A 27,935-nucleotide genomic window follows, 5' to 3' on the forward strand; every position below is an offset into this window, starting at 1 on the left:
TGAACTTCCGCCTCCCGCGTGACATCGGGGTGGGCGCTTTACGAGGGCGGACCTGTGGGCGGGACGGAGCTCGGAGGACTGTATTAAAGGCCGGACGCTTCCGGTAGAGAGGAGCTGTGGCGGGGCTTGGTGGGATGATGGCGGAGAATCGTTGCGAGCTGCTGCCGCTGGCCCCGGGCGGCCTCGGGGCGGGGCTGGGGACCAGCCTGTGCCGCCGCTGTAGCGCGGGGCTCGGCGCCTTGGCCCAGCGCCCCGGCAGCGTGTCCAAGTGGGTCCGGCTCAACGTCGGCGGCACCTACTTCCTCACCACTCGGCAGACACTGTGCCGGGATCCGAAATCCTTCCTGTACCGTTTGTGCCAGGCCGACCCCGACCTGGACTCGGACAAGGTGAGTGCCGCGCGGGCCAGCCAGGAGGGTTTGGGCCGCCCTGGTCGGCGGCCCGCCGCACGCCCCCTGCCCCACGTTGAGGAGACCCGCCTCGGCTCCGAGCCCCGCGCTCCCCTCGTCACCAGCTCGACCCGAGCCCCCCGACTCCCTGTCCTGGGCCGGGGAAGGAGAGGATGGCGCCCTGGCGCCCACCACCCTCGAAGATCCCCAGCCAGTCCACCTCGGGGTGTCTCTCTGTCTCGCCCTCTCTGCTCTTCGGTGGAGGAGGTTTTGCAGACCCCGGACTCTGCTGTGGATCTACTTTCTTTTCCTCCCCAGATTGTTTTGCCCCTGGTGTGAGAACACCTCTTCTCTGTCCCAGTGTACTTAGTGGCTCTGGAATCCGAGAACCCTGGTGTTCTTCTCATCTTCTCACATTCCAGACGTTTGACTTAACGTTGGTGTGGGGGGTTGACACGGGTGGCCTGCCTTTCCCAGTGACTTGCATTTAGAGAGTTGGTGCTCCATCGTTTTCAGCCGCAACACGCACCCACTCAGCACTCTCAGAAAGTGCCGTCCATAGAGTGATTTTTCAAACGGAATGTTGCTCATATTAAGGGGTGGCTTAGGGGTGTTAAGGACGGGCAAAATAGGAAATGTTTTTCAATCTGCTTTCTAATTAACCTAGTTTTCCTATTGCCCTCTCAAAAGGATAGGAATCTCTAGCTTGGTTTGCTGATTGCCTTTCATCAGATTAAATGCTCATACTGTTGTGCAGATGATACTAGAAACTATTTTGATTGTTACCTTTACAAGACTTGTGTGGCTGAAGAATATCTCTGGAGCTGAACAGCATTGAAACTCAGAAAAGGCTCTGTTGGAAGAATAGTTGTTACCTGTATTTATCCTAGGCAATTCACAAACCTTATTCTAACTTTCCTGTGTCTTTTACTCGAGCCTACATAATTGCACTTGGCTTTGTGCCTTGCCAGCCCAGCATTTGCCAGGCATAGGCTTCCCAGAAAGATTCAGATCCCTCTTCAAGATCCAGAAGCCTGACACAGACCATCCTCTGTGTGGCATGACCTTATGATTGGGAAACGAGAACTCGAGTTACCACAAAACCACCAGTCATGGGTAGAAATCAGGGTTTGAGATGCCAGCGCTCTGGTACCCCCCACCCCCCCAGCTGTTTCCATTGCTCATTTGACCAAGCTCTCCACTCTTAGAGAGTTGACCTCCCAGAAAATGACAGTCATCTCCAGGATAGAAATAAGCTTTTGTTAGCTATGATTTTCCTTTTATAGCGTGGGTGTATGTTTTACTGTTTTGTTTTTCTGTTTAAACAGTGAGCCTTAGTAGTCATTCACTTGCATTTCTACTTGAGGGTTTCTCTTTTGTATATTGAGTACGATTTTACATTGCTCTTGTCCATTGGGGTGTTTTGAAGCAATGGCTGCCTGTTCGGCACTGAGACAATTATTCAGAGCTGATTAACTATGGTTTGCCCAGTTAAGTCTTTACTGTTTCAAGACTACTTAAAAAAATGCTTTACTGTATAGTAGTCCTTTGGGGAGGGTATTTTATCAGAGTATGTCTATGTTGAAGTTGCTTTTTTTCACCGTCATCCACTTAACCACATTTGATTTCCCAATTGTAAAATTGAAATTTAGAACATAAAGGTAATGCAGCAGATACAGTTTCTGTCTCATAAAATAGTTGATAGTAAATATGGGTTAGTTTTAGCCACAGATGTGAATTTGCCAGAAGGAGTAATGCTAATTCCCGTTAGTCATGGTCGTAGAGTGTTTTACCTCGTTTTTTACCCCTTTGGTTCTGGTGAAAGAGTGTCCCAGAGATTCACTCCTAGGTAGTTAAACCTTGAGTGAGGAATCTGAGGATGAGGGTGGAGGGAAAGGGGTGTTTGGAAGAGTGGGATGCTAGCAATTATGTGATGGAAGAGAAACAGGATGTTGATTCACATGTAAAAATCTCCAAGCCCTGACCGCATAGTTGAGATTGATGAAAGGATACCTTGCAGATATTCACAGGGCTGGACGCACCTGGTGGAAGATTTCCTGCTGGGCATTTGTCTCCTGTTTATTGAGCACCTGGGCTTGCAGAGTAGTGCTTGGGTCGGGGTTGGGTGGGGAGATCAGGGGGAGGAGTTCCAAGAAGTGGAAGATCTGGAATCTTTCAGGAGCCTGATGGGTTTGGAGTTCACTGGGAGAGTACCTAGAGCTTGCTGTTAAACGCACAAGGTCTGGCGGGGAGCTCAGTCATGAAGCTCTGTGGGAGGGGTGGTGTCAGAACATTTTTCTGGAGGAGTGCTTTGTTAAATAGCCGACAGACTGGTTGTTAGGGGGGGTGGGGAGCTGGGCTGTAACTGGGACCCAGTGCCCACGGTGCCCCAAGCCGCTAAACCCTTACCCTCTTGTCTCCAGTTCTGACTCGGGGCCCTTGCTGCCACGAAGTTCTCTCTATAGATAGCCCAAGTGTGAATTCTCACTTCCTTCTGGTGCTTCCCCAGTAGGGCTGTGTCTGTGTTATTCATTTCGGCATCTGTTCACCTGTATCCTGGGTCATTTTTCTCTCCCCTGTTCCATCAGGGGCAGGCCAGGTGTAACACTCCTTCCCAGAAGTGCTTTGTAAATACTCGACATGTGATTCATTTGGGTTATATCTCTCTGTATTCCATGGTACCTGGCCCAGTGGCATTGTTGAAAACAGGTTAGAGTTTGTTCAGAGCTGAATCAGTCCCTGTTTCAGTGTGGAGATGCTTTAGGAATAAAAGGGAAACAGGAAATACTACTTGGTGGTTGGAAACCACTCAGATTAAGTGGGATTTGGGATGGGGGTGGGGGGGTTCAGTCTCTGCAGCTGAGCCAGGCCTGGAGAAAACTGTGTGTTTCACATGAGCTTTTGCCCTTCAACAGGGCCGTTGTCCTGGCTTGGGGGTTGCAGATGTGGTGGCATCAGATGGGTCTTTGAGGGGTGGGGCCGTCGAGGTGTTTCTGATGACATGCCATGTCCTCTGCAGTTCTTTGCCTGTGCCTACCCCCAGCGTACTTGGTATTGGCTAGAGTTTCAGGATTAGAAAGATAGTGAAAGGAGTTTTACAGACAGGGCTAAGTGATGGGGGTGTGGGTGGAAGGACTATCTTTTAAGCCACTTGGCAGGAGAAGTGGGGATTACTTAGAGTGAAACGGCAGATTATGTTCCGTGTGACTAAGTCAGAGGTGAAAGGCTGAGAGCATTGTGAGCCCCAGTGAGAGGGCTGGGTTTCCGGTCTGAGGCCAGGAGTGGGGGTCCCGAGCCACTGTGCATTTTGTCTCACGCTTTACTTGAGGATTGGCTCCGAGCATATTCTCAGCCCTGACCCCACGCCTGGCTCAGGCCCTGGGCAGGTGGTGGCCCAGTGCAGTGGGGGTTCACTCGCCGTGGATGCCATGGTCACCTCTCCACAGGACCCCTTGGACCTGAGCAGGGAAGCCCTGAGGAAGGGCTTGCCTTTAGTGAGGAGAGCTGTTCGGGACATCGGACACAGCCATCAGCTGTCCCCCTGTCAGCCGTCTGAGGGTAGCTGGGAGGAGGTGGTCGTCAACTGAAGAGCAGTTCCTCTTTCCCCCGACCGCACGGGCAACCTTCACTTGCTCTTGGCCAGCAGGACAGTGACTGGTCTTGGTTTCGAGCAGCAGTCAGAAAGCTGCGGTCCACCTGCCTGGTTTTGCAAATAGAGTTTTATGGGAACCCAGAGATGCCAGCTCCTTATGGCTTATCTGTGGCTGCGTTCCCCTGGAGTGGGTGCACATGGCTGCTTTCCAGGGGTGCTCAAGGACAGCTTTCATTGGGCCAGGAATCTTTAAAGTCCTTTAGAGAAGCTGACTCTGTGTGGCACCCAGGGAGGGGTCTGTGTGGCCAGGGTGCCAGCAGGCCACCTCGAGCACTGGTGCTCTCCCCAGACTGCCGAGCACCCAGCACATTCCGGTCTGGAGTTGGTGGGATGTGGGTGTTGGGGGTACGGGGCATTTTTCATGGTGGCCAAGTTAGACTTTGGACTCAGGCCTGACTTTGACTCCACCCACAACTTAACCTGCCCTGCGATTTGGGGTTAGTTAATGTAGCTCTCTGAGCAGAGTCACAGAGGAGGAGTTGTGAGAATTAAGGAAGCTGAGGAATATGAGCCCTCCCCCACACAGTGCCTGGTGCCGGATCGTTGCAGGAATTAGAGATGGCTCTTAGTAGTCTTTATTTTACTTTTGTACTTTGTTTTTAGAAAGAATGTACCAAGAATGCTTTTTTGTCCCCCTCAGAATTTGTTTTTGTTCCTATTTGTCACTTATTACACGCTCCCTCACTTGCCGCAAACCTCATGCTGCTGGCAGGTAGCTCTGGTTGCTGGGCCGGCCTCAGAGGGTGGGGTGTGGAAGCTGGGCCCTTCAGTGCCCCCTGCTTCCCAGATGGACACTTCTTAGGACAGGCCCTGGAGGGCCGGTTCCCAACTCTGGGCACTGGAGCCTGTGCCAGGGGGGAGGGGCACAGCTTCCTGGGCAGCCATTGAGTTATTGTACAAGAAACCTGATGCCCTCGAGCCTGGAGAACACAGCTCCAGAGTTCAGTATCATCCTCCATGTGTGTCTGGGATGGGCTCTTCGCATCAGGGAGGCGTCTGAGCAGGGGTGTGTACCGTTCATCTTTCCTCGTCATCCGAATTATGTTCTGTGGGTTTTAGTTTCCTCAGTAGTTGGACTTCCAGGATCCTGGCCTGGTGTTACAAGTCAGGCTCTGTTGGGGCTGGTTCTGGAGGTGATGAGCTGGGCCAGCCCATCACTGCCACTACATAGGCCAAGGTAGGTCTTTCGAAACAGGTAACGGAGAGGCAGGCAGTGCTGGGCGCCAGGCAGTCCTCGGTGAGGAGGGGAGGTGGGCGAGGGTGCAGCAGAGCCGTGGGCCTGCTCTTCAGCCCCAGCGAGAAGGAAGGGGGAATTCTGCACCTGTCTGCCGGCAGGGCCGAGCGTAGGAAGAGAACAGAGGCTGCCTTGGAGCCAGCAGGGCAGTGGCTGTGGGGCAGCTGCTGGGGAGGGCTTGGGCACCCCTGGGAGCAGCGGGCGTGGTGTGAACCCCTGGCGGGGCGTCCTGGCTGCAGAATGTCCTGCCTGCCTGAGCTGAGTGACTGGTGTCCAGGGGACTGGAGACTCTGGGCCTGGAGGGGGCCTCGCCTCCAGGCTGGCAGAACCACTGTGGGGAGGTTTGCGGCCAGGGACCCTGGGCTCTTCCTACTGGTGCTTCTCTCCCAGGCGGTCGTGGTTTTTGCCTGTTTCCACGTCAAGTTGACTTCCTAGTTTCTCTCTACCTCTCTCTCTCTCTCTCTCTCTCTCTCTCAACCAAGCTAAGTAGTGTGGCATCTGTAGGGGATTTATGTGCAGGTGTTCTGTAACTGGAGTGTCTGTAGGGAGGGAAGTACCTGAGAAGTTCGGACAGATGGCTGCCCCCTTGCCTTGTGACAGAGATGTTCATAGCACTGAGACCTGGACGGGTGGCTCTCCGTCTGGCAGGTCCACCCATGGCATCCTGCTCACGACTGCCCCACACCCTGGGGTGGCCCGATGCCTGTTTCTGCCTGCACAGTTGATGTGGCATCTGCTCCAAGTGGGCCCTGGTCCAGCTGAGCTGAACGGTCCCTGTGAGCCATCTCCGCTTGTTCGTGGAGCTTGGTGGGACCCCCCACAACCCCACCTTAGGTGAATTTGAAGCACGTTTGTTCTACGAGAATAACCAGGATCCTCATGTGCTGGGGTCCTTTCACACGTCCTCTTGCATTTGTTTCTTAGTGAGCCTCGTTTGAGTCCTCTATGTCACCCTAAATTCTGTTTCTAAGCCACATTCTAGGACTGGGAGGCACCCGGGGGTCAGAGCCCTGAGAGCTAGGTGCTGGTTGAGATCTGAGGGTGGGAATGACCCAGAGCTCTTGCTTTTCCTTTATTCCCTGTGTGTGCTGGAGGGTTTCCGATCTCCAGGTGTACACAGGGCGTCGTAGGGTCTTATATGGGGAAAGCTAAGTCAGAAGCAGCCAGCACTGCCACACACACGTCAGCACAGTTCTGCACATCCGCTGCTTGGACAGGTCTCTGGGCCTCTGTTTCCTCATTTGTAATTGGTGTTGTCTAAGGCGTCTTCTAGGTCAAGGATTTGACAAACTGTAGAAAACAAAAGAGAAAAGAGGGCAGAGGTGAAGGTTTTAAAGTGAAACAGAATCACTGAAATGGATAATTTCAGAGTGAAAATTAATTCTAATTATGTTGATTGCAAATGTTTGTGTACAGAAAATTCTATGCTTTTGCGTTCAGGTTTCAAATGGGGAAATTTGACAGAATACATCTTGCGTTTAGCTTGGGACACTCAACTCTTTGCATTTCTAGTCTCCAGTGGCCGTGTGTTTCTCGTGTTCCATTTCCTCGTGTGTTTGTGGAAGTTGGGAATGTGATAGAAAGGAGCCAGGTGCAGGCCTCTCCAGAGAATGCACGGAGCTGGAGTGAGACGTGGCCACAGAATGCATTTCCGTCTACAGCCTTGCCTGAGAGCCTGACTTCCTCGACCCTTGTTCCTTATGGCTGTTTTCAAGGCTATGTGCACGGTTCTATCAAGGGGGTGGGGGGCCCGCCCTGGACCCACGATATTTCGCCGCGCAGTGCACTCGAATCTGTCTTGAACGTGAGGTTCAGGCACAGGCGAACAGGAGAACCTCAGCGGCCCTGTCAGAGCATTGCCTCCTAACCACCACCGAGGGCTGAGGCTGCTGGGCTGCTCCGAAGGGAGTGGACGGGGTGGGGCTGTGTGGGTTTCTAATTAGGATCGTATTCTCTGCCTCTGTCCATGTTGGGACTGCAGGTCAGGGGTCTCCTCAGAGAGCATGTGATGTGGCTGTCTTGCCTGCTGGCTCCTCTCAGAGAAGTGACTGCGGGCAAGGTGCTTCTGGCCGTGGCCAGGGCGTTCCCTCTGCGGCACAGGCTCAGGGATGCAGGATTCACAGTTCCCTGGAGCCCAGCAGCTCGGCCTCGGAGACTGGGCCCCCTTGGAGTGGGATTCGGCCAACTTGGGTGTCAGTGAGCCACCAGCAAACAGTGTGTAACCTGACGGGCATGACCTGCATTAAATATTCAAGAGCTAAGTCCAGCATTTCTCTCTTTTATGCCTTTACGGTAGATATATATTTTAAAAGCCAGCACAAGTAGGTCAAATGCAGATTCAGTGAGAAGTGGGGATAGTCAATAGAGGAAAATGATTTGTCAAGCAAGCAATCTTAATTCTGGCTCTTTTACAAAAAAACCCAAAAACCTCAAGCCTTGCCACTATATAAATGTAGCACACGCTTGTTATATAAATTGAGGAGAGGACAGAGGGAGGGAGGAGAGAGATCCTCGTGTCTTGCTGCCTTTTGTAAGTGTGACCATGCCAAGTGCACATCACAAGGTTCTTCTCCCGTGAACAGGTGATGGATGGGGTGCTGTTACCACAGCTGCCAGTGGCCGAGCCTCGGGCGTCCCCTTCCGCTGCTGGTGTGGGTGTCACAGAGACCATTCTCTCTTTGCTTTTGCATAAGTGAGCCTGAGACTTCTGAATTGGGGATGTTTTGGTATTTTCTCTTTTTCTGTGTTCTGTAGTTTTCTTTATTTCTGCCTTAGGATGGAGGCCCCCAGGGCCACTTACAAACACAAGCAACATGAGATGCCGAGGGCCCTGGTGCCCGTGTCAGTCGCAGCCTGGTCACAGTCGAGTGTGCAGGCAGCCCTTGCCGGCACGCGTACACTCTCCAGTGCTGCTCGGGCTTAGGTGCTGGAAGACGGTGTTCCTCCAGAGCTCCTGCCTGGGTGCCTCTAAACGAGAGTCAGTCTGCGGTCCTCTGGGCTGTTGTCCAAGATAAAGCCCAGTGGAATTTGGGGGCCCCCGGCACTCCTTGTAGGATGAGAGCGCCGCCCCAACATGCTGCTGCCCAGTCTCTCCTAACCCTAGAGTCTCAGCCTTGTTTGTTTCTTTTTCTTTCTTTCTTTCTTTCTTTCTTTTAATTTTGGCTGTGCTGGGTCTTCGTTTCTGTGTGTGGGCTTTCTCTAGTTGCAGCGAGCGGGGGCTACTCTTCGTTGTGGTGTGCGGGCTTCTCATTGCAATGGCTTGTCTTGTTGCAGAGCATGGGCTCTAGGCATGCAGGCTTCAGTGGTTGCAGCACGCAGGCTCAGTAGTTGTGGCGCATGGGCTTAGTTGCCCCGCAGCATGTGGGATCTTCCCGGACCGAGGATTGAACCTGTGTCCCCTTCATTGGCAGGTAGATTCTTAGCCACTGGACCACCAGGGAAGTCCTCGTCCTTGTTTCTTAATGAAGCCCATCAGAGCAAAACAAATCCACAGGAAGAAACTGGGCCAGAGAACCCTGTGGGGGTCCATGGAGGAAGCTGCCATGAAGCCTCCTGAAGTCTGCTTAGCAGTGGCAGGGCTGGAGGGGTGGGCTTGTCACTGCTAGGGGATGGCCACTTGACCTTCAGTATCTTAGGGTCACCCCATGGGCCTGCATTTCCAGGTCTAGGTGGGTGGGTCTTCCCTCCTGGGAGGGAGTGCTAAGGCCACACTGCTGGGGCCAGCATGGCAGCTGTTGGACTGAGCTTCCTGCCCTCAGCTGGTGACACCACGTGGGAGAAGCATGGGGTGACAAGGGTCCCAACTGAAGCCCATTCCAGCTTCCCCAGTGCCCTGGAGGCTGGCTCAGGCAGCAGGTCCTGGGACACCCAGGGAGCTGGCATGAGATGGGGGGATGGTGCCCAGCTGTGGGCAGCCAGTGCTCTGATGCAGGTCTGGATGCCCAGCACCCAGGCCTCTCTTTCTGGGGTGCTCGGCCCCAGCTTTCTAAACCTATGTGTGGATTGAGTGCCCAGGATGGCCTCCTCTAGGTTTTCACACGGGTTTTTAAGATAAGCCACGGACTGTGCGGTGGGGGGTGGGGGGGTGGGGGGGGGGAGGGTGTCACTGGAGGCACTGCCTTCGCTTCCTGCCCGGGGAGGAGGCGTGGAAGGCGCAGGCCTCCGAGGGCCCGGCCAGGTGTGTGCTTCAGTCTCCTGGCTCAGTGCTTCCCCATCTCTGTGGCCAGAGCATGTGGCTTCCTCTGCCTTGGAATTTGTCCCAGCCCCCAGGACAGGTCACGAGCCCAGCTCTGTCACCTTGAAGAGACGTTGGACTAGACACAGACCGTTAGAGCCAGAAGGGCCCCCGGCCTCCTCTTGGCTGAGTATCTCATTTGACAGATGGGGAAGCTGAGGCCTGGAGAGAGGAGCAATGCGCCTTGAGTAGCTGAGCGTGAGCCTGGACCCCAGGGGTTTGACCTCCATGCTCCCTCCAACTGTGGCTCTGTGCCCCCCTTGCCGTGGTGCCAGCTCTCTCCCAGCTGTGCTCCCAGCACCTCCAGGGACCAGTGCCTCTCTTGTTCTCCGGGTGGGCCACCAGGAACGTCTGTTGGTAGATACAAAGCCTGGGTTCCAGACCCTGAGATGCAGGTGGGGTCCTCTTTGCTCTTCCACCCTTGGGCCTGGGCTCCAGCCCAGTTAGCAGCAAACACCTTGGACTCTTTGGCCTTGTTCTGGATGTATCCGTGAGGCTGCTCCTTTTATGAAGGCAGGGGTTCCCACGCAGCGACAAGCCTGCCCCTCCCCTTGGATGGCTGGGTAGTTGAGCACGGAGGCCACTTGCCTTTGAGCACAGGGTATGGGTGGGAGCATGTTGGGGAGGCTGCTGGGGGCGTGCTGTCCCCCCGCCCCTTGCTGCTACCTCTGCATTTGCCAGCCTGGGTGCTGGATCCCCAGTCCCTCCTGGGGAGTCCTCAGCCCCCCGGGGTTAGAGGGCCTTACCTCAGGCACCCTAAGATGGGGCCACGAGCCTGGCCTGGTGTGCGCCGAGCTGAGGGCTGGGCCTGGGTAGGAGTTCCTTCGGAGCATTGGCCATGTGGCATTTTAGTGAAAAAGCCACCCCTGTTCAGCGGCCTCCCACCCCTGCCCTTCTACGGGTCAGCCTGGTGTCTGGAGGCCCAGCCCCATCGCTGGCTCTCCAGTGCTCTCCAGGGCTTGGTCTGGGGTCCCTTTGCATCTGGGCGGTGGCCCTCTCACCTGGCCCTGGGCGTGCCACCACTACAGTTTTGTGGGCTCACCTCCTTTCCCTCCTTCTCTGTCCCATCCCCCATCCCTCCAGGCTTTGGAGGCCTGGGTCACTTCCTTTTCCTCTCCCGCCCACTCCCAGTGCTGAGCGAGATACCCAGTGTGTCGGTGGCATGGCCTTGAGCCCCGTCGTGGGGCCTCAGCCCCGTGTGACAAGGGAGGCTCCCTGGGGTGTCCTGAGGGCGGAGATGAGCCCAGTCCTTGTCTGATCTTTCCTTCTCGACCTTCTGCCAGCTGTCTGTGGAGGTAGCAGTGAGTCGATGAATAATTCCTGAGCTTGGCAATCTGCACTTGTCACACTTGGGCTCTTTTCATCCACAAGGTGCAGGGAAGAGCCCCTGGATTCCGTGTTGTGGCAGCTCCATCCTTTTCTTTCCAGACCTCGGCCCCTTTGTAGGAAATGGCGGCTGTTTTTCACCAGTAGGGAGGCTGCTGAAGCATCATTCTTCCTGAAGCCTGTCCCAGGGGTCTTCTGGCCTTGCTTGGAGAAGAGGAGGGGTCTAGGGAGTCTGGAGAAAGGGCTGAGGAGCCAGGCCAGGAGGCAGGATCCCTTGGGACAATATCTGACCAGTGCTTCCTTAGACGAAGTTGGGGATCTATGTGTGGTTGGATGCTGCCCTGGGGGACAGGAAGCCCATGGGGGGACCAGGCAGTGGCCTATCGAGGCAGGAGGTTGGGTTGAGCACCCAGGGCCTGTGGGAGAGAGGAAGGGGCAGAGGTGCTCTGGGCTGAGCGGGGCCTGCCCACCCATCAGCGAGGCTCTGGGTCCTGCTGGCCCCACATCCGGATTTGATCTGAGGAGAGCAGGTTTTTACAGCTTTGTGGACTCAGGAGGAAACCCTTGAAGCCACCAGGTTTATTACACAAAATTCCAGATTTGATGCTTATGAGTGAGAAGGGGGCCCTAACACAGCACTCCGCTTCACGGATGAGATTCCTCCCAGTGGGAGTGAGCTCTGGGGCCCATGGGCTCACTATGTCCAAGAGGTTCAGGGGGTTCCGCCTCACCACCTCCCTGCCAAGATGCCTGATGCTGTGTGCTGTGGGCAGTGAGGCTCCCTAACACTCAGAAAGGCCCTGGCCCTGGGGGCGAAGCAGGGCCTGCCCAGGTGTGGAGGGAGCGCCTTCTGTAGATGGACCCCGGGGGGGCGCTGCTGTGGGGGAGGCCTCCTCGGTGGTCAGCAGTCTCAGGGGAGCTCTAGGGTCACTTGGCAACAGAAAATGAAGCTGTGTTCCATGAGCCTCTGACTACCCAGTCCTGCCCAGCGAGGAGCCCCAAAATGAGCAGCAGCGGCCTGGGTCGCGGTGTCTTTCAGATGCTGACCTGTTGGCATCAGTCCCACTTTTGAGAGCATCCCATGGGGAAAAGTGTGTCAGGTTACTCTTGTGGGACGGTTGCTGAAATGAGAAAAGGATAAAAGAAAGGAATTATTGGAGCTATGAGGAAAGAGGCCTTGTACACAATCTCCTTGCCTCAGAGTAAATAGGGAGGTCACCTTGACGCAGCAGAGCTTAAACTTGGCTTCACCTGCAGTGGTGACAGATCAGGGTCAACGGCTGCAGGTGGCTGGAAGCAGGCGACACTGCTTAGGGGTTCCCTAAAGTGCCATAAATGCTGATCCTTCCAGTTGTGTGTTAGACACGTACAGTCCACAAGCCTCCAAAACCCCCTTTAGCTGTGGCTGGGCTGTGGGCCAGCTGTGGGAACTGCGCTTTCTTGTCTGGGATTCACCTTGGTGTGTTGTTCTTTGTAGGATGAAACAGGTGCCTATTTAATCGACAGAGACCCCACCTATTTTGGGCCTGTGCTGAACTACCTGAGACACGGAAAGCTGGTCATTAACAAAGACATTGCCGAGGAAGGTGAGTCGCAGGCAGGACCAGGATCGGGGAGGTGGGGGGGGCCCTCCCTTGCTCTCCAGCTCCATCCCTCACAGATGCTTATCTCAGAGGGAACAGGGCTGCTCGGTGCTGCCTCTTCCCCTTTTCTTCCTCCAGGAAGCTGAGACAATCCAGAGCTGGGTGGGGGCTGGTTGGGACTGCAACCCACTCCCTCCTTCAGGTGTCCGGTTGGTGGTGCCCTGAGGGTGGGGCTCCTCCCTGGGGCCCGCTGCTCTCTGGTTGCCTTGATTCACACAGCTTGGGGCCCGCCACTTCCCGGGGGTCCCTGGTGTCGGTCACCCCGAGTCTGCTCTCCTTCTGGGGCAGCCCTGGCAGAACCCCCTCTGAGTTCTTCCTGCGTTTCCAGATGCCTGCTGTGCTATGGCTCCCAGCTCAGGGTCCGGTCGGTGCTGAGAGCCCAGGGCTCTCTCCCCTTTGCTTGTTGAGCTGAGCCTGCTCCCTCCTTCTCTCCGGGCCCTCTTGCTCCTCCGACTGCGTGTCTGCATCTTCTTTTGCAGCGTCTTTTTCGTGCACGCACGTGTGTTCTGTGTGTGCAGCTGTACAGTTTTAGGCAAACTGTTCCCAGCATGACTTGCTTAGAAAGCAAATGTGGTACTTGCCACAGATCAAGCCCCTGCTGCCTGGCCTCACTCACCTGTCTTCCGTCAGCCTCAGATGCAGTGCTTTTTTTCGGGAGAAAGGCCCCCACGGGTGCCGTTTCCCATCTGCCCCTCAGAGCACGAGGGGCGCCTGGAGCGTCTGGATGGTAGAAGGCTGGCCCTTCAGGCCAAAGTGCTTATCCTGAGGCTTCCAGGGCTTATTCACAGCCCCACAGTCCCCACCCCTGGATCCAAAGGGAAGGGTTGATAGGACGTCGCCCCGCATCATCCTGAGATGGGACGTGCCAGGTGCACCTCCCTTTGGGGCCTTGAAGAGAGAGACGTCTGCCTGGGCGGTGGCAGCCCCACCACCCGCTCTGCTGAGTCCCTGAGACCTCATTAGGCTGCAGCTTGAGGGTCAGACAGAGTCCACGGCTCCGAGCCTCCGGTGCCGCTAGCGCCGGGGCCCGCTGTGCAGAGTGCAGACTGGTTGGGACGACCAGGCATGGTGGCAGGAGGCATGCGCCTGACCTTCTGGAATACCCATGAGGAGCCCCGAGGCAGGACCCCTCCGATCCGCTCTTCAGAGTTACCTGGCCGTTCAGAGCCCCTAAATTGGGGCCGTTGCAAACGGCAGGAAAGGGTTCCTAAGTTGGCAGGAATTCCACAGCTGAGCAGCCTCTCAACCAGCTGTCTTCTGACTGAGTGACACAGGGACCCATGTGAGGTGGCCGCTAGCCCGGGACAGACGGCCGCAGGCTCTGGAGGGGGTCTGTCCGAGAAACGTCCCGGGGGCCTGGCGTGAATTCAGCACCCAGCAGGTCACCTGGAAGGACGCGGGCCAGACGTGTGTCCACAAACGTGCCCTTTCTCCGTGTGCACCCTGGGGGCCCTGAGAGCCAGCGGTGTCTGCAGAGTCTGTAGGATGGCAGGACGGGGGCCGGGGGCTTCCGGTGGGCTGGGCTGAGAACGGGCCACCGGTCCACTGAGGGGCAGAGGCACAACGTTTATTCTTTGATCTGGTGGGAATTATAGTTGTTTTTCTTTATTCTAGGGGTGTTGGAGGAAGCAGAATTTTACAATATCACCTCACTAATAAAACTTGTAAAGGACAAAATTAGAGAACGAGACAGCAGAACATCACAGGTGAGACCGGTGACTAAGGTGCAGGAACCTTCCGAGGCCTGGCATAAAGGCGCGGCTCACTTCCCTCCCTCCTTGCTGACTGGCTTCCTCTGGAGTTGTCCTGGTGCCTGTGGCCCGCCCTCTGGACACCTCCCGCGGTGCTGTCAGCTGGCGCCCTGACCGGCACACAGGGCACATGCTTCGGGGGCCCCACTCCAGTGGGGAACGATGAGCAGCTGCTGAGGAGGACGGTCCAGTGAGGGTGAGGAGGGGGCAGAGGGAGAGCAGGAGGCCTCTGTGGGGCTTGAGTGTGTGGCCGTTTCAGGGAGGGCATTGCAGACAGGGCACAGCGAGTGCAAAGGGCCTGTGGTAGCTGAGTACTCAACCCATTCAGAGGACCAGTGTGACTGGAGGGACAGCACAGGGGAGTTGGCGGCAAGCTGGGCACAGACGGATGAGGTGGGGGTCCTGTAGGTGTGTGTAGGCACGATGAGAGTTTGGCTTTTACCAGGAAGGAAGGGCTCAATAGGTACTCTTTGTGCTGGACTGTGTCCCCAATGGTGCAGAGCCCCATGTGGGACCCATTTGCACTTGGGCACGGTCAGCAGTGCCAGGGCCAGCACGGCCACTCTGCTGCCCATTAGGCCAGTGTTGTTTGAGATGGGCTGTGTCTAGCACCTCCCACGAAGGGAGGTACCAGAGGGTCTAGGCATTAGTCTTTGTTGCAGTGCCAGCTCTGCACTTGCTAGTAGAGCGCCAGGCCCTGCCTGGCGGGTTCCCTCTGCCAGGAGGCTGCTGTGAAGTGCACTTTCTCTCAGAGCTTCATGCCAGACTACATGAAGAGTCTCCGTCCACTTAAAACCCTTTCACTGCCCCCCACCCACCCCGGGCTTTTCCGCTGGGCACCCGGCAGGCCCAGAGCTGGAGCTCTTGGCCTTTGTGAAGAGGCTTGCTGACAGCCTGGCCGCTCTGAGTGGCTGGTCAGGGGCCAGGGGAGGGCACACTGGGGTGACGGCGTGGGAGGCTGGGACCACCCACCACACAGCTCCCGCCCTCTCCCTGTTGCAGGAGCCACAGGGCCATCGGGACAGCGGGAGGGGCCTGGGGAGGGGGCAGGAGATGTGGCCACGAGCTCCCCAGTCATCTCTGGCCAGTTTGAGGCCTCTTTTCCCTCCGCCCAGCCCCCCTGGTTACGAACCCTGTGACCTGGGCTGGCACCAGCCCTCTGTGCCTGTGTCCCCCCTGCATGGTGAATGTGGGAGAGGCCCCCTCACAGGCTGGCAAGGGGATTAGCAGGCTCAGGCTGAGCAGTGCTCAGTGTCCTCCACTGTTTCACAAATGAAAGCACTTGGGCTGTGTGGTGACCCGTGTACTTCGAGCTGTGACCCTATCACTGACACATTGTGTATCGGCTGGAGCGGCAGCTGTATTAGGACAGGCCTTTGGCCAGTGCTCCCTGCGGTGTTGCCAGAAGCCGAGCTTGGAGCATAGCTCAGCGAAGGTCGGGTGGGTGAGTGGATCGGAAGATCCACGGGCTCCTGTCTGAGCTGCTGTGCGTGTCTGAGAGCTTTTTTCTGTGAGCAGGGCTGAGGCTGGTCCTGCTTAGCTCTCAAGGCACCCCCTTAGTTCAGAGACTTTTTGTGGTTCCCCCAAGGCACAGGAATGGCTGTCATCGTGTATTCACATCTAGCCACAGGTGCTCTTGGGATTTCAGGAACATGACTCATTTTATTTTGGAATTCAGAAATGGAAATATTTTTGGAGGTGGATGGGAAAGCAGAAAACGGCAGCTGTTCCAGAATGTTTGTTTTGCTTCTTCGGTGGATGCCTTTGGGGTTTCTTTAGGCATCACGACCTGGGCCCAAGAGGTGGAAGGGAACCGTAGGCCTCCCCTGGGCCCCCGTCGCCTGGGCCCCCGTCGCCATCCCCAACTGGCATGTGGGGCGGGGCTGCGAGGGGGCGGGGCATGGGCATTGCCCTCACCTGTGGCCCTTCTCACAGGTGCCAGTGAAGCACGTGTACCGTGTGCTCCAGTGTCAGGAGGAGGAGCTCACGCAGATGGTCTCCACCATGTCCGATGGCTGGAAGTTTGAGCAGGTAAAGTACCCCCTGAGCCTGCAGCACAGTGGATCTTTTAATTATAAAGGCCCTGCTCGGGTCCTCAGGTCAGCTGGCCCCCGGGACCAGTAATGAGGTGTTGGGCGGCCTGCAGTTCATGGAAGCGTGGGTCCCCATCATGTCTCCAGCACGTCTCACAAGCAGCAGCTGTACCAGTCCTGACTAGATTGGTCACAGGTGATGGGGGGAGCGGCAAGAGTTGTTCTTAGGGTTCCACCTCCCTAGTATTCTCTCTGCAGTTATTTTTCTTAGTCTCGCCCATTCTTTTGTGGGAGGACTGTTCTGTGTGCTTTTTTCTAACATCTCCGTGTGCGTGTGTGTGTGTGTGTGTGTGTGTGTGTGTGTGTGTGTGTGTGTGTGTGTGTGGAGTCGATATCCTGAGTGCCTCCTGGCATGACCCCGGCACCCATCCCCTCCCTTGTCCGCCCTGGCCCCTCCTGGCCCTTCCGTGCTGGCCGAGCAGATGGGGCTCCGGCTCCTTTGTGCTGCTGCTGGCATAGTTGCCCTTCCCCTTGGGGCTGCTCTGCAGTCCCCCAGCCCCCTATCCTGCCCTTGATTGGAAAGTGCTGCTGACTCTGGCTCGGCCATGCCCCTCATTTTCCTCAGCTCTGCTTTTGCTAGGATGCCTGTGAGAAGGGGTGAGAGCCAAGTCTCTTCCACCCACCCACCGCCCTCTGTCCACAGCGCTCTGGTGTTTCTGTGGGCATGCTGCCTCTCGTCCTGGGGAACTGCAGCCCATTACCTGTGGGCCTGAGAACACGGCAAGGATGTCCTCTTGAGTGGGCGGTACCTTGCCCACAAGCTCATTGTCGCTATTTGTGTGTCTTAGGCAGAGACTCTGAGGTTTGGGCTTATGACCCTGCCCGGCCCAAGCCCTGGGCGCTGGTCCTGAAGGGCGGAGACCAGGTCTGTGACCCCAGCCCACCCCCTCTGGCTCCTGAGAGCCTCCTCTGGTGCCAGCTTTCTGTCCACGGTGGGAAATCATGGGGTCCCCTGGCATCCCTCCTAATTAAGGCTACCCTTTCTTATGGGTCTTTTGAAATAATGAATCAGGCTGTAGAATGCTTGGCGTCCTCTTGAAATGTCATGAAAGGCACAGTCGGCACTTGTGTCCCACTCTCCACCCGGAGACGTAGCCAGCAGGGCTGCTCTGATGCCCTGCCCTTGCCCTGGGGCGGGGGTGTGGAGGGTGTCCGGCGGGGTCCCGTGGTTACATTTGCATTCCTCACTCCCTGACCCCAGCACAGTCACACCAGGATCACAAAGAAAAGGAAGGCTCCCACCGCCCCTCGTTTTGTCCCTTGGTGTGCAGCCTGGAAAAGGGCTGGGGAGACAGGAGCTGCGGTCACTGGTTCAGGATCCGTGAACTAGGTCACCCTCGCTGTGGCTCCTGCGGAAGGGAAAGGGGTTCCCGTGCCTCCTGCATGGGCATATCCTCCCTGAGACCAGCTCAGGGGCTTTGTCCTGAGCTCCTCTGGGCGGATCCCAAACCCACAGCAAAGAGCAGCTCCTCTCTCCCCAAGTCTCACCCGCTTTGCCCAGTTCCTCCCTTGGGCACGTGCTCCCCCCGTTCATGCCAGAGAAACCCCAGAACCAGGGTCACATTTGTTCACTTGTCTGCTTCCTAGAAACAGGAGCCAGAACTGCAGGGGAAGAGGGGCCGGAGCCTGGGACCCCACGAGGTGATGGGGCTGAACCCAGAGTTGGCCAGTGGTCAGCGACAAGGCCAGAGCCAGGTTCTGAGAGGCTTGCACGCCTCGTGAGGATGTGGTCCCTGGGCAGACCTGATTATGAGTGGCTGCATATGCGCTGCTCCATCTGCACCCAGGGCCGGGCACCCCTGAGGTCCGCAGGTGGCAGGTCTGTCTCTGAGAGGCATTTATGAACCTAGAACAGCCTTCCAGTCTGTTCCTAGAACAGACCTTTTTATTTTTTTTTTCCTCCCCGTCCTCAACTCTTTATTTCACTCTCGCTTTGTTAGCCATCTAACCCCCACTGAAAAGCCTAAGGTTTACAAAGAAATTACAAAACAGCATTGCTGCAAAATCAGTCCCATGTTTGGGAAAACAAATACCTGTATGTGTACACAAAACACAAACTCCCTGGACCCCATTCCCCAGCATCCAGAGTGTTATCTCTGGCAGAGGCTGACAGGTGGGCACCCTACCTAGCCTTGGGGGAAGGGTGGGAGGGATAAGTTTCTCAGGGGGTCTGGTCAGTTCCCTCCATAACCTCTAAAAACCATCCACTTCTCTCCACCAAAGAGACAGGGTGGGCATGCTGGCCCTGGGGCTTTCCTCTCCTTTCCCAGAGCGGCCCGCACCGCTCTGCACACTTCCCTCACTCGGCGGTGCTCACCGTGTCCTTGTCACTGCACGTGGCGCTCCCGCCCCTGGCCTCTCCTCCGTGGGCAGTTCCATCAGTAGAGAAGGCAAAGATGGAGGGCCTTCCAGGCACTGCCTCGATAATTGTGCCACTGATAGCTCACTACAATTTTAGTGCTTTTCTTTTGATTAAACACAGAGTCCCTGGTGGCTCTGGGCTAAGCTGGAGCAGGCAGGTCGGACCTCAGCTCCTGTGTGGCTATAGTAGTGACCTGGAGGCCCGGGGTTGCAGGGCCATGGGCGTGGACACACCCAGACTGGGATTGTGGCTGAGGTGTGGGAAGCCACAGCCCCGGCATCTCTCCCTGAGCCTGTCGGAGCTGCTGTGGCCCTCCTATGCCCCTTCGCAGTCAGTAGCCCCAGTGAGAGGAAGGCTTGGTCCTGGCTTCCCTGGAGAGGGACTCGCCCTCACATGTGTGTGGGCGTGTGCTCACACTTGTGTGTTCAGAGCCCGTGCGGAGGGCACAACTTATGGGCAGAGCAGAGTGCCACCGCCCCGCTGCCTCCTCTCGGGCCTGGCCTGCTTGATGCCCACTCCAGCGTCGCATTCCCCTCCCCGGGTCACTCAGCGTCCCCTGGACCCAGCCAGGAACCTGAGAGGAGCTTGGACGTGCTGGCACAGGAGGCCTGTCCTGCACGTGGTGTGTGTGTATGGGTGCATCTGAGCTTGAGTGTCGGTGTTCAGGGACTTTATTTTCAGTAAGTTCGTTAAAAGTCTCTTGGTTGAATCCTGTCCCTTAGCTTCCCTGAGCATCGGCCGTTTTTGCCGGGGGGTCTTTGCAGGCTGTTTCCCTCCTGGCGGGGGGCTGGTCTTGAGCCAGGTGTGTGAGGCTCTGCCCACATCCCACTGGCCTTCTCTCCTCCCAGCTGGTCAGCATTGGCTCTTCCTACAACTACGGGAGTGAAGACCAGGCCGAGTTCCTCTGCGTGGTCTCCAAGGAGCTGCACAACTCCCCGTATGGCACGACCAGTGAGCCCAGTGAGAAGGCCAAGGTGGGTGAGGCTGCGGCCCGAGTGCCCTCTGCAGGGCTGGGTTTCTCTCCTTTGCTGTGTTGTTTCTTACTGTCGTCGCGGCGCTCCTGGCCATGCAGGCTTTCTGGCGGCCTGCTCGCCTCATGCTGCTTGTCCATCATCACATAATTCTCGCCTGGCATATCAGAAGCAGAGTCCTGGAAGAGAGGACACGGATGTCCACGGGACGCGAGTGGTGGAGCGCGGGGTTGTTGAACATGCTGCGGCTCCCACAGCCCAGGCCTTCTGCCCTCACCTCTTCTAACCCGCTAGCCTGCTCCTGGAAGTGTTGCTGTCTTCCAGTCCTGCCGGTGGGGGCTATGCTTCTGAGTGATGCCACTGTGGGCTGTTTTCCTGGGTACTGGGGACGTCGAGGCTGGAGGGCAGAGCCTCCTGGTGGCACCTGCCTCGGATACACCCATCCCAGGCTTGGGAGTTGTGCTGGTTTGTAAACGGAGCAGATCCGGCAGGATGTGTGATTTTGAGACTCCATGGAGTGTTGCCTTGGCCTGGCACAGGCCAGTTCCTGTTGAACTGTACCAGCTCCCTGCTGGACATCTGGCCCTTCTGTCTCCCGAGGAGCGCAAGGGCAGCCTCGTGGCAGGGAGCAGCTGCTACCCTTGCCTGGAGGTGACAGGTTCCAGTGGCATCTCCTCTGGGCTTGTTCCTGAGGTCGGTGACTCCAGATGTGTCTGTCCTTGCAGAGTCCAGCATCAGCCTGGGCAGGACTTCTGGACCTTCAAGTCAGGTGGTGCCTGGACAGCCCCATAGCCGGCTCTGAGGGGACCCAGGGGCTCTGTGGCAGCCAGCCTGTGTGTCCTGGGCCCACAGGCGGCCCTGGTGGAAGGCTCTGGCATGCTGTCAGAGGGTGTTTTGAGTGAGTGTGGACAAGGCCAGCGAGGTTTTAACTGATGACATTAAACCAGGGGCTCCAGGCCTTCCTCACACTCTTGGCTGGTGCCACCCTGGCTGCTACCTGCCTAGAACTGCCCCTGTGAGCCTTTCAGGGTCTTCCTTGGAGGCATGGGCTTGGGAATGGATGGCAGATTCACCTCGCCCGCTGGTCTTCCCGTGGTGGCCATCCTCCACTGGTGCTTGAGGCAGCTCTTTCACCCCAGCACGACTGGGCAGTTGTCCAGGCCCTGGGGCCTCCAGAGTCCTCACATCCTGCCCCCACCCCCACCCCCAACCCCTGGCCTGCAAGGGTGCCTGCAGGTGCAAGTGCAGGGCCCGGGCTGTTCCGCCGCTGCCCAGGACAGGCTGTCGTGGGGGTTCGTGCAGGTCCCCGCAATGGGCCGGGAGAAAAGGGGTTCTGGTGCCATGCCTGGGGACGTGCTTCCTATTGAGTCAGGGTAGGAAGCAACCCCACCTCCCGGAGCCCCCAGCCTCACGAGGAGCCATACCTCTCTGAGCATTTGCAGGGCTCTTATGCAAGTTGTCTTATATTTAGAAACTTTTATTTCTGAACTTGAAAAATTCTCATAGCCAAGTTCTCCAGGGCAACTGCCTGAGCTCATGTCCCTCGGGTGGCTTTTCAGCTGCAGAAGGGATGCGTTTGTGCTGACAGAACTCCACTCATGACCCCAAATCCCTTTGCCATTGAAAGTGCGGCCCTATTTGTCTCTCCAGAAATACCTGGCTCTGGAGTGTGGCAGCAACAGCGGCTTCTAAACTGGGGCCGTGGCAGGAGCTCCCCAGGAGGTGGAGCACAGCCAGGGCCTCTGTAAGCCATGGAAAAGTGTTGAGGCCGGATTGGGGGTCATGATCTGGGGACACCTGTGCACAGCCTGGTTGGAGCAGTACTTCATGTTCTGAGGACACTGGGTCCACTACTGTGGACCTGCTCATTGGGTGCCCACAGCACAGGCCAGACACACACACACACACACACACACACACACACACACACACACACACACACACACGTGTCTTGAGGTGGAAGTGACAGGAGAGAGCGGGTAGGGGTCGGGCAACTCAGCGAGGGGACCGGTCCACTGAGAGCAGCCCCAACTTCAGGGGCTTCCCAAACCACTCTACTACTCCATGATCTGCTGGGAGGACTCAGAACTCACTGCTGGCTGTTCTGCTCAAAGTTACAGTTTATTACAGGAAGTACAGAAAGAGGGGGGATTTCAAACTTGCCAGGGGAGGGTGTGTGGGGCAGAGGCCAGGAAGTATGCCAGACGTGGAGCTCATGTCGCAGAGGTGCTCCTTGTGCAGTCAGGATGCGTGGCACCGTGCACAGAGCACCGCCCACCGGGGGTGCCCCGCCAGCCTCCGTGTGCAGAGATATTACTGGGCTCAGTCACGTAGGCATGATTGATCCATTGATCAACAGTTGATCACCCATGTGCCTGATTGCAGTCTCCAGTCCCCCAGCCAACTGACCCCCCCATCACATGGTCAGACTGGTGTGTCCTGGAGGTCATGACCTCCCAGGAGCCAAGGGCAAAGGCCAGACCTCTGTTTGGGCAAGGTTCAGTTTTTCACAACACAGAGGGAAGGAAAACTGGAACTTCGGGAGTGCTGGGGCCCAGGGACGTCGTGCTTCCCCCCACAGTGTGATCTGGACGAGGCTGGCCTGTAGTTCGCCGCACAGCACAACTTTAGGTCCATTCCTGAGCGCCGTGCTCTCTGCTGTCCCGTGGAGACCTGGCCTGTCTGGGTGGGCTTCCCTCTGCTGCCTCCCGCCTCGCCCTGCACTGACGGTCCCTCTCTTCTTCGCCTCGCCCTGCACTGACGGTCCCTCTCTTCTTCTCCTCCCTGCCGCCTGCCGGTGCCGAGCCAGAGTGACGACGAGGACACGGGTCACGAAGGGAATGACTCAGATTAAGTGTAAATGTCATGGTGAGCCTGCGCCCTTGAAACTGACCACCTACCTTAGTCTCCTTGATCCCAGCCCCTCCTCCGCTGCGTCTGTCTCATGCCTGTAGTTGACAGAGAACCTTCCATGGTAGATGCCAGCGCATAGATCTGCACTGGAGCCAGTCTGTCTCAGGGCGGGGCTGTCTGTCCCCTTGAGGATGCCCGTGTGGGTGGGGTTGGGACCTTGGCTGAGGCACCTCCGCGCTGTGTGTGTCAGGCTTGGGAAGGGCCTCCTTGCCATGGGTGCCAGCAGCAGGGACGCGGGCCTGCGCCCCCTAGGGACACGCAGCCCCCAGCCCGCCAGTCTCCCCACTGTCACCAGTCTACCCACGGGCTCAGGGCCAAGGAGTCGGAGCTTGTGCCACAGAGAGTGGGCCCTGATCCCGACACCAAAGCCTGTGGCACCCTACTCCCTCATGCCTCAGACTAGGGGTGCTGGTGGAGAGGAGTCTGTGGGGACCCTCCTTCTGTTTGCCCTGTCATGAGAGGCTCCGTGGACGCCCCCTCAGCCCCTCGCTGCTCCTCAAGTCCCTGCTGCCTCCTGGCCCTTCTTGTTGTCAAAAACCTGTGGCTCAGCCAGGATCCCATCAGCAGGGAGCGCCTCGTCTGCTCCCTCGTGTTGCACAGGGGAGAGTGAGGCCCAGAGAGGGCAGGGCACAGGTGTCATGCAGGGGTTCCCCGCCAAGCCCTGCAGGTGAGGAGCTTGGGAAGAGCCTGTGGCCGGCCACGTGCTGAGAGGCCAACATCTGGCTATGGGTCTGGTCTGGGAACGCAGACCAAGAATGGCTTTTGCGTTTTTAGTGGTTATTTTTCTGGTGATTAAATGAGTGCATAATATCCTCAGCTTTACCTCTTGACTTGGAAATCCTGAAGTATTTACTACCTAGCCCTTTAAGGAAAGGTTTGCTGGGCCCTAGTCTGGACCACTGCCGTCCAGGGCATGTGCAGCACGAGCTCCATCTGTTGTTTTAAACTTTCTAGCAGCCACGTTAAGAAAGTAAAAACATGCGTGAAATTGATGCTGATACTGTTAGCCCATTACATGCATAATATTGTCATTTCAACCTAAAAAATCACTGACATATTTTACTTCGCTCTTCTCTTAAGTATTTGAAATCAGGCGGTAGTTTGCATTTGTGGCCCGTCTCGGTTTGGAGTGACTGCACCTTAGGGGCTCAGCTTGACTTTGGCCTGGCCTGATGGTCAACTGTGGTAGGAGCCAGGGACACGGGGTGGGGTGGGGGGGCAGGGACAGAGGAGCCAACCTCCAGGAGGGAGGAGGGGCTTCTTTCAGCAGCACTGCCCACCCCCCACCCCCAGTTACAGACTTCACATCTGCTGGCAGGAGCCGCTTCAGTGGCCCTGACTGCCAGGGTCTGGGCTGTGGGAGGGGCGAGGTGAGCTGATGGCAGGGCAGCCTTGGTGTGGCCCTGGCCCCTGGGCCCGCTGGGTTGGGGCGGGGGGCGGGGGTGCCATGTGCCATGCACAGCCTGCTCAGTCCCTGTGGCCCAGCTCAGGCCTTCTTGTGGGCGGCAGCCCAAGTGAGAGCTCCTTCCAGGGCAGACAGGCCGTGACCGTCACAGGTCCCAGGAGGGGTCTTCTGTCCTTGTTAGGAGATAGTCACTGGGGCTCTGGCTCTGGCAGGGCGGCCCTTCCTGTGCTGTCACCTCGCTCCCAGGCCGCGTGGTAGTTAGTGGGCCTTGTCCTTTCCACCACTGAGGCCTGTGAACTCGGACACCGTCTGCTCTGCTGGGCTCCCACTGAGTGAGCAGCTCTCGGCTTCATGGCCCCCCAAACTCCAGCTTTCCCTGCAAAGAACCACGATGATAGGGTGGCAGACCTTCTTGGGGCTGGGACTAGCACCATGGGGGCCAGAGGGTCCTCTAGGGCTGAGTGGGGACCCACCCTCACCCCAAGTCACGTCCTCAGACCATGTCCCTCTGACAGGGGCCTCCTGGGCTTTCCCAGTGAGCGGGCTTAGGGGCTTGTCCTTGTCTGGCCTGAGGAGGGGCCTTCAGCCTGGGGTGCTGTTCCCCCAGCACAGTGGAAGGTGCACCTACTGGGGAATGGGCAGCGGGCAAGAGGGTGTGCTTCCTGGACGGCCTCGGAGCTGTCAGAGAGAGAGGGACAGGCCTGGGGAACCACAGGGATGGGGGGGCGTCAGGGGACAGCCTGGAGAGCTTGGGCTTCTCTTGAGTCATTTGAACAAGCCCTCGGGGGACGTGAGAGATGGGCCGTGTGGTTCTGGACAGCCGCCCTGACAGTGAGCTGGAGTCAGGGCCGGTGGCCACTGGCCATGAGCCTGAGAAGTCTGCCTGTGCCCGCAGGGCCTCACTCTGGCTGGGCATCCGTGTGAGCTGGGCCTGGCATGAGCAGGGCGGGCCCCTTCCAGGCATGTCCCCGCGTTGCACCGGGTCCAGGGCTCAGCAACACACAGTGTCCTCAGGGCCGTATCTCTCTTAGCTCTGAAATTCAAGTGGAAAATGCCCCCAGGAGGCCACTCTCGCTGCCAGTGGGATCGCAGGGAGGGTCATCTTACAGCACTGGCCTGGGCATGGTTGGGCTTGGCCGGGACGTGTGACCTTTCTGTCCTGGTTACTTGATGCTCAGTAGCCACGCTTGACGTGTCGAAACAGCCCACTTTGCCAGCTCCAAAGTCTCCCCTGGCTCCCATGGGGTTGTGGCCTTGAGGAGCTCGCAGCTTGATTTGGGGGAAGATGGGAGGCATGGATGGTTCCAGTGGCGAGGAAGGCCGGGTGGGGGCGCTGCTCTGGCTCCGAGGTGCTGAGGAGGAGTGGGAGGGAGAGTCTCAAGCATGGCGGCCGAGGGCTGGCAGGGTCCCCCAGTGGGGTCAGGTGTGTGTCCCAGAGAGTCCTGTCTGGCTGTAGCAAGGAGGCGGCTGGCACCCTCAAGGAGGGTGGTCCATTTACAGAAGATGTGACCCCAGCCAGGCAGTGTGGGGAGCAAGTTGGCACGTATGGATGTGGGGGTGACAGCAATCCCAGGGGCCAGGTTTCTGGGTGTGTGGCTGCAGGGTGGAAGGGACGTGGTTTATGATGGGGCATGGAAGAAAGAAGAGGGGCAGGTTGGGCTGGCGGGGCAGGTTGGGCTGGCGGCCCATGGGGCCCTGGTTGCACACATGTGTCTTCTGCCCGGGATCAAGCTGGGCTGGAGAGAAAATCAGGAGTCGGTGGGCAGTTAAACCGCCAGGTGGGCTTTGGCACCCTTGGGAGCAGGGAGCCTCCCATCCTCAGGAGGCCATCGAGAGAGATGCTGCCCAGAAGTCCTTGGGGCCTCAATGAGGAGTCATCTCCCCGGAGCCCTGCCGCATGTCTCAGGAGGCCCGGGAGGCGCCGGGTTGAGGACAGGTCTGCTGCTGCCTCCCAGGTGTGGTTGCTCGGTGGTTTCTCGCAGCCTCCACAGGTTCACTACTTCCTAGGCATGGTGATGTCAGGCTCGGGTGGAGAGGTGGAGAGCTGGGAGGCCTGCCCCTTGTGTGCGGCCTGGAGGTGGGCGAGCTAGGCCTGCACAACGGGGTCCCCGTTCTCGGACCCTGGCCTGCGGTGGGCTCCACCCCCAAGCAGGGCACTTGGCCTCAGGGCCGTGAAGCTCCTGGCTGCAGGCTGCCTTTCCATTCAGGGCCCGAGTCCTCATTGTCTGCATTTGGCATTTTCAGATTTTGCAAGAACGGGGTTCAAGGATGTGAGGAACACAGTGTTGACAACTGAAGAGACGTTTTACCTTTTCCCAAGATGCAATGATCTGCCATGTCGAGGAAGCTTGGCCGTGAGAAGAAACCTGCTTTTGACAATTTCTCTAGAGATCTGGGTGTGAATCCTTTTTTTGCCTCTGAGGTGGGTGGTGAGAGACAGGACCAGCTGTCCGAGGCCGGGCGTCGCCACTCAGAGGCGGCATGCTGCCTGGGCGGGCGCCTCTGTAGGGCCCTCCGCTTGGTTTTCACAAGTGCCGCTCGGGCCTGAGGCAGGGCGCTCCTGACTGACCCTTTAATCACCGAAGATCATTTAAAGGACAGCGTTCTTGGTGCTACATAAACAGTCTGTAACAGAGCCTGGGCCTTGCTGGTAGGAAGTGGCCGCAGCACCACAGCCCTGGGCTCTGGGTGCTTGCTGGTCACCCTGGCATGCACCAGGCCCTCTTCCTCAGGGCAGGGGGTCTGCTGTGCCTCCCAGACATGACCGGTTGGTGGTTTCTCCCAGCCTCCACGTGTTCACTACTTCCCGGTCCTCCTTCAGAGCTGGGCTCCACTGGCCTGATCCGGCCTGGCACAGTCAAGGCTTCTCCATTTGTAGTTTCCAGGCGAGAGACCTTTGCATCCTTTCTTTCCAATTGTGGATAGACAACCCAGTGCTTTCACTTCTTAGAAATGCCTAAAAGTGCTGCTGCCTTTTGGGCTGATCTGTTAAGTCATGTAAAGGGAGGTACAAGTTTTGCCTCGTCTGACCCACCTTGGGGCTCAGGGGGAGCTGGCGCCCATCAGTGCCTTGGTCTCGCCTGGGATGGAGGTCGGGGCGGGAAGCCTGTCCACCCGGCTTCTGGAGCTGAAACTCCAGGTCACATTGGAAATTGGATGTTTACAGCACATCACAAACATCTCTCTCTCGCCGGCTCTCTCGTGTAACTATGCAGTTCTCTCTGACGTTTCTGGGGCGGTGGGGACACAGGCTGCACGGGCCCTGCCCCATGACGTGATGGAGCTACTGGGATTCCTTTGAAAACCGCTGTCCGCATGCTTTGAGAACAGACCTTCCTCAGCTGGTCGTGGGTCCTGTCCATCTGGGGGGCCTGGCCGGGCAGGCGGCTCTGCCTCCTGACCTCCAGCTTCCAGGGGAGCTGTGCCTACCGACCGCTGTCTGGTTCCAGACGCTTCCAGAGGCTTCTTGCCTGTGCCCTCTTCTCCTTTGCCAATATTACCTGATGAACCAAGTTCTCCAGCACCTAGGACTTACCTCCTCCTTTTGTAAGGTCTGTTGTATGTTGTTAAATGTTTGGCTTCATCCGTTTATAGCAATCTTTCTGTAGGACACACTTGGCCCTGGTGACCTGTCCTCCCGGTGGAGCGCGCGGGGGCTGGGCAGCCCCTCCTTGGCCTCGGGGTGTACCAGTGGGGCGCTGCTGGCCATTTAGCGTTGTTTGATTTGTGACCTTGACGTAATAGATAGGCTTGTGGGTTTTTTTTTTTTAATTTAAAGATATTAAGACTTAATTCACTAAAATTTATTGTAAGGGGATATTTATACTTTTGTACTTTTTTAGGTATCCGTATTTTATCAGCTTACAGTTTAATGCCTAAGTTTCCCCTGAAAAATAGCAAATAAAATTGTGTATTTATGAATGAGCAGAACAACTGTTAGTGTCTTAAAATACACGGAAGAG

The 27,935-nt window shown here is 57.2% G+C and overlaps 1 protein-coding gene across 2 annotated transcripts; it reads left to right on the forward strand.

Moving 5' to 3' along the window:
- Positions 1-99: 99 nt before the first annotated feature.
- Positions 100-27,897, forward strand: KCTD5 (potassium channel tetramerization domain containing 5). 2 transcript variants are annotated; one of them, XM_032606670.1, is made up of 7 exons: positions 100-389; positions 12,313-12,421; positions 14,093-14,184; positions 16,165-16,260; positions 19,533-19,658; positions 22,465-22,523; positions 26,218-27,897. In XM_032606670.1, the coding sequence occupies exons 1-6, from the start codon at positions 135-137 to the stop codon at positions 22,507-22,509; spliced, it is 723 nt and encodes a 240-aa protein (XP_032462561.1). In that variant the 5' UTR covers positions 100-134; the 3' UTR covers positions 22,510-22,523; positions 26,218-27,897. The 2 variants fall into 2 exon arrangements, with proteins under 2 accessions (XP_032462561.1, XP_032462562.1); XM_032606671.1 differs by lacking the exon at positions 22,465-22,523 and having other exon boundaries at positions 101-389.
- The last annotated feature ends 38 nt before the right edge of the window (positions 27,898-27,935 follow it).

Source organism: Phocoena sinus, chromosome 15 (assembly GCF_008692025.1).
Source record: "Phocoena sinus isolate mPhoSin1 chromosome 15, mPhoSin1.pri, whole genome shotgun sequence".
NCBI lineage: Eukaryota > Metazoa > Chordata > Mammalia > Artiodactyla > Phocoenidae > Phocoena > Phocoena sinus.

Bases quoted from the DNA above. Each gene is read 5' to 3' on its own strand.
- KCTD5 (XM_032606670.1), top strand. From the start codon at position 135: ATGATGGCGGAGAATCGTTGCGAGCTGCTGCCGCTGGCCCCGGGCGGC. The intron at 16,261-19,532 runs GTAAAGTACCCC...CTCTCCTCCCAG, and splicing joins ATGGCTGGAAGTTTGAGCAG to CTGGTCAGCATTGGCTCTTC. The intron at 19,659-22,464 runs GTGGGTGAGGCT...GTGCCGAGCCAG, and splicing joins AGCCCAGTGAGAAGGCCAAG to AGTGACGACGAGGACACGGG.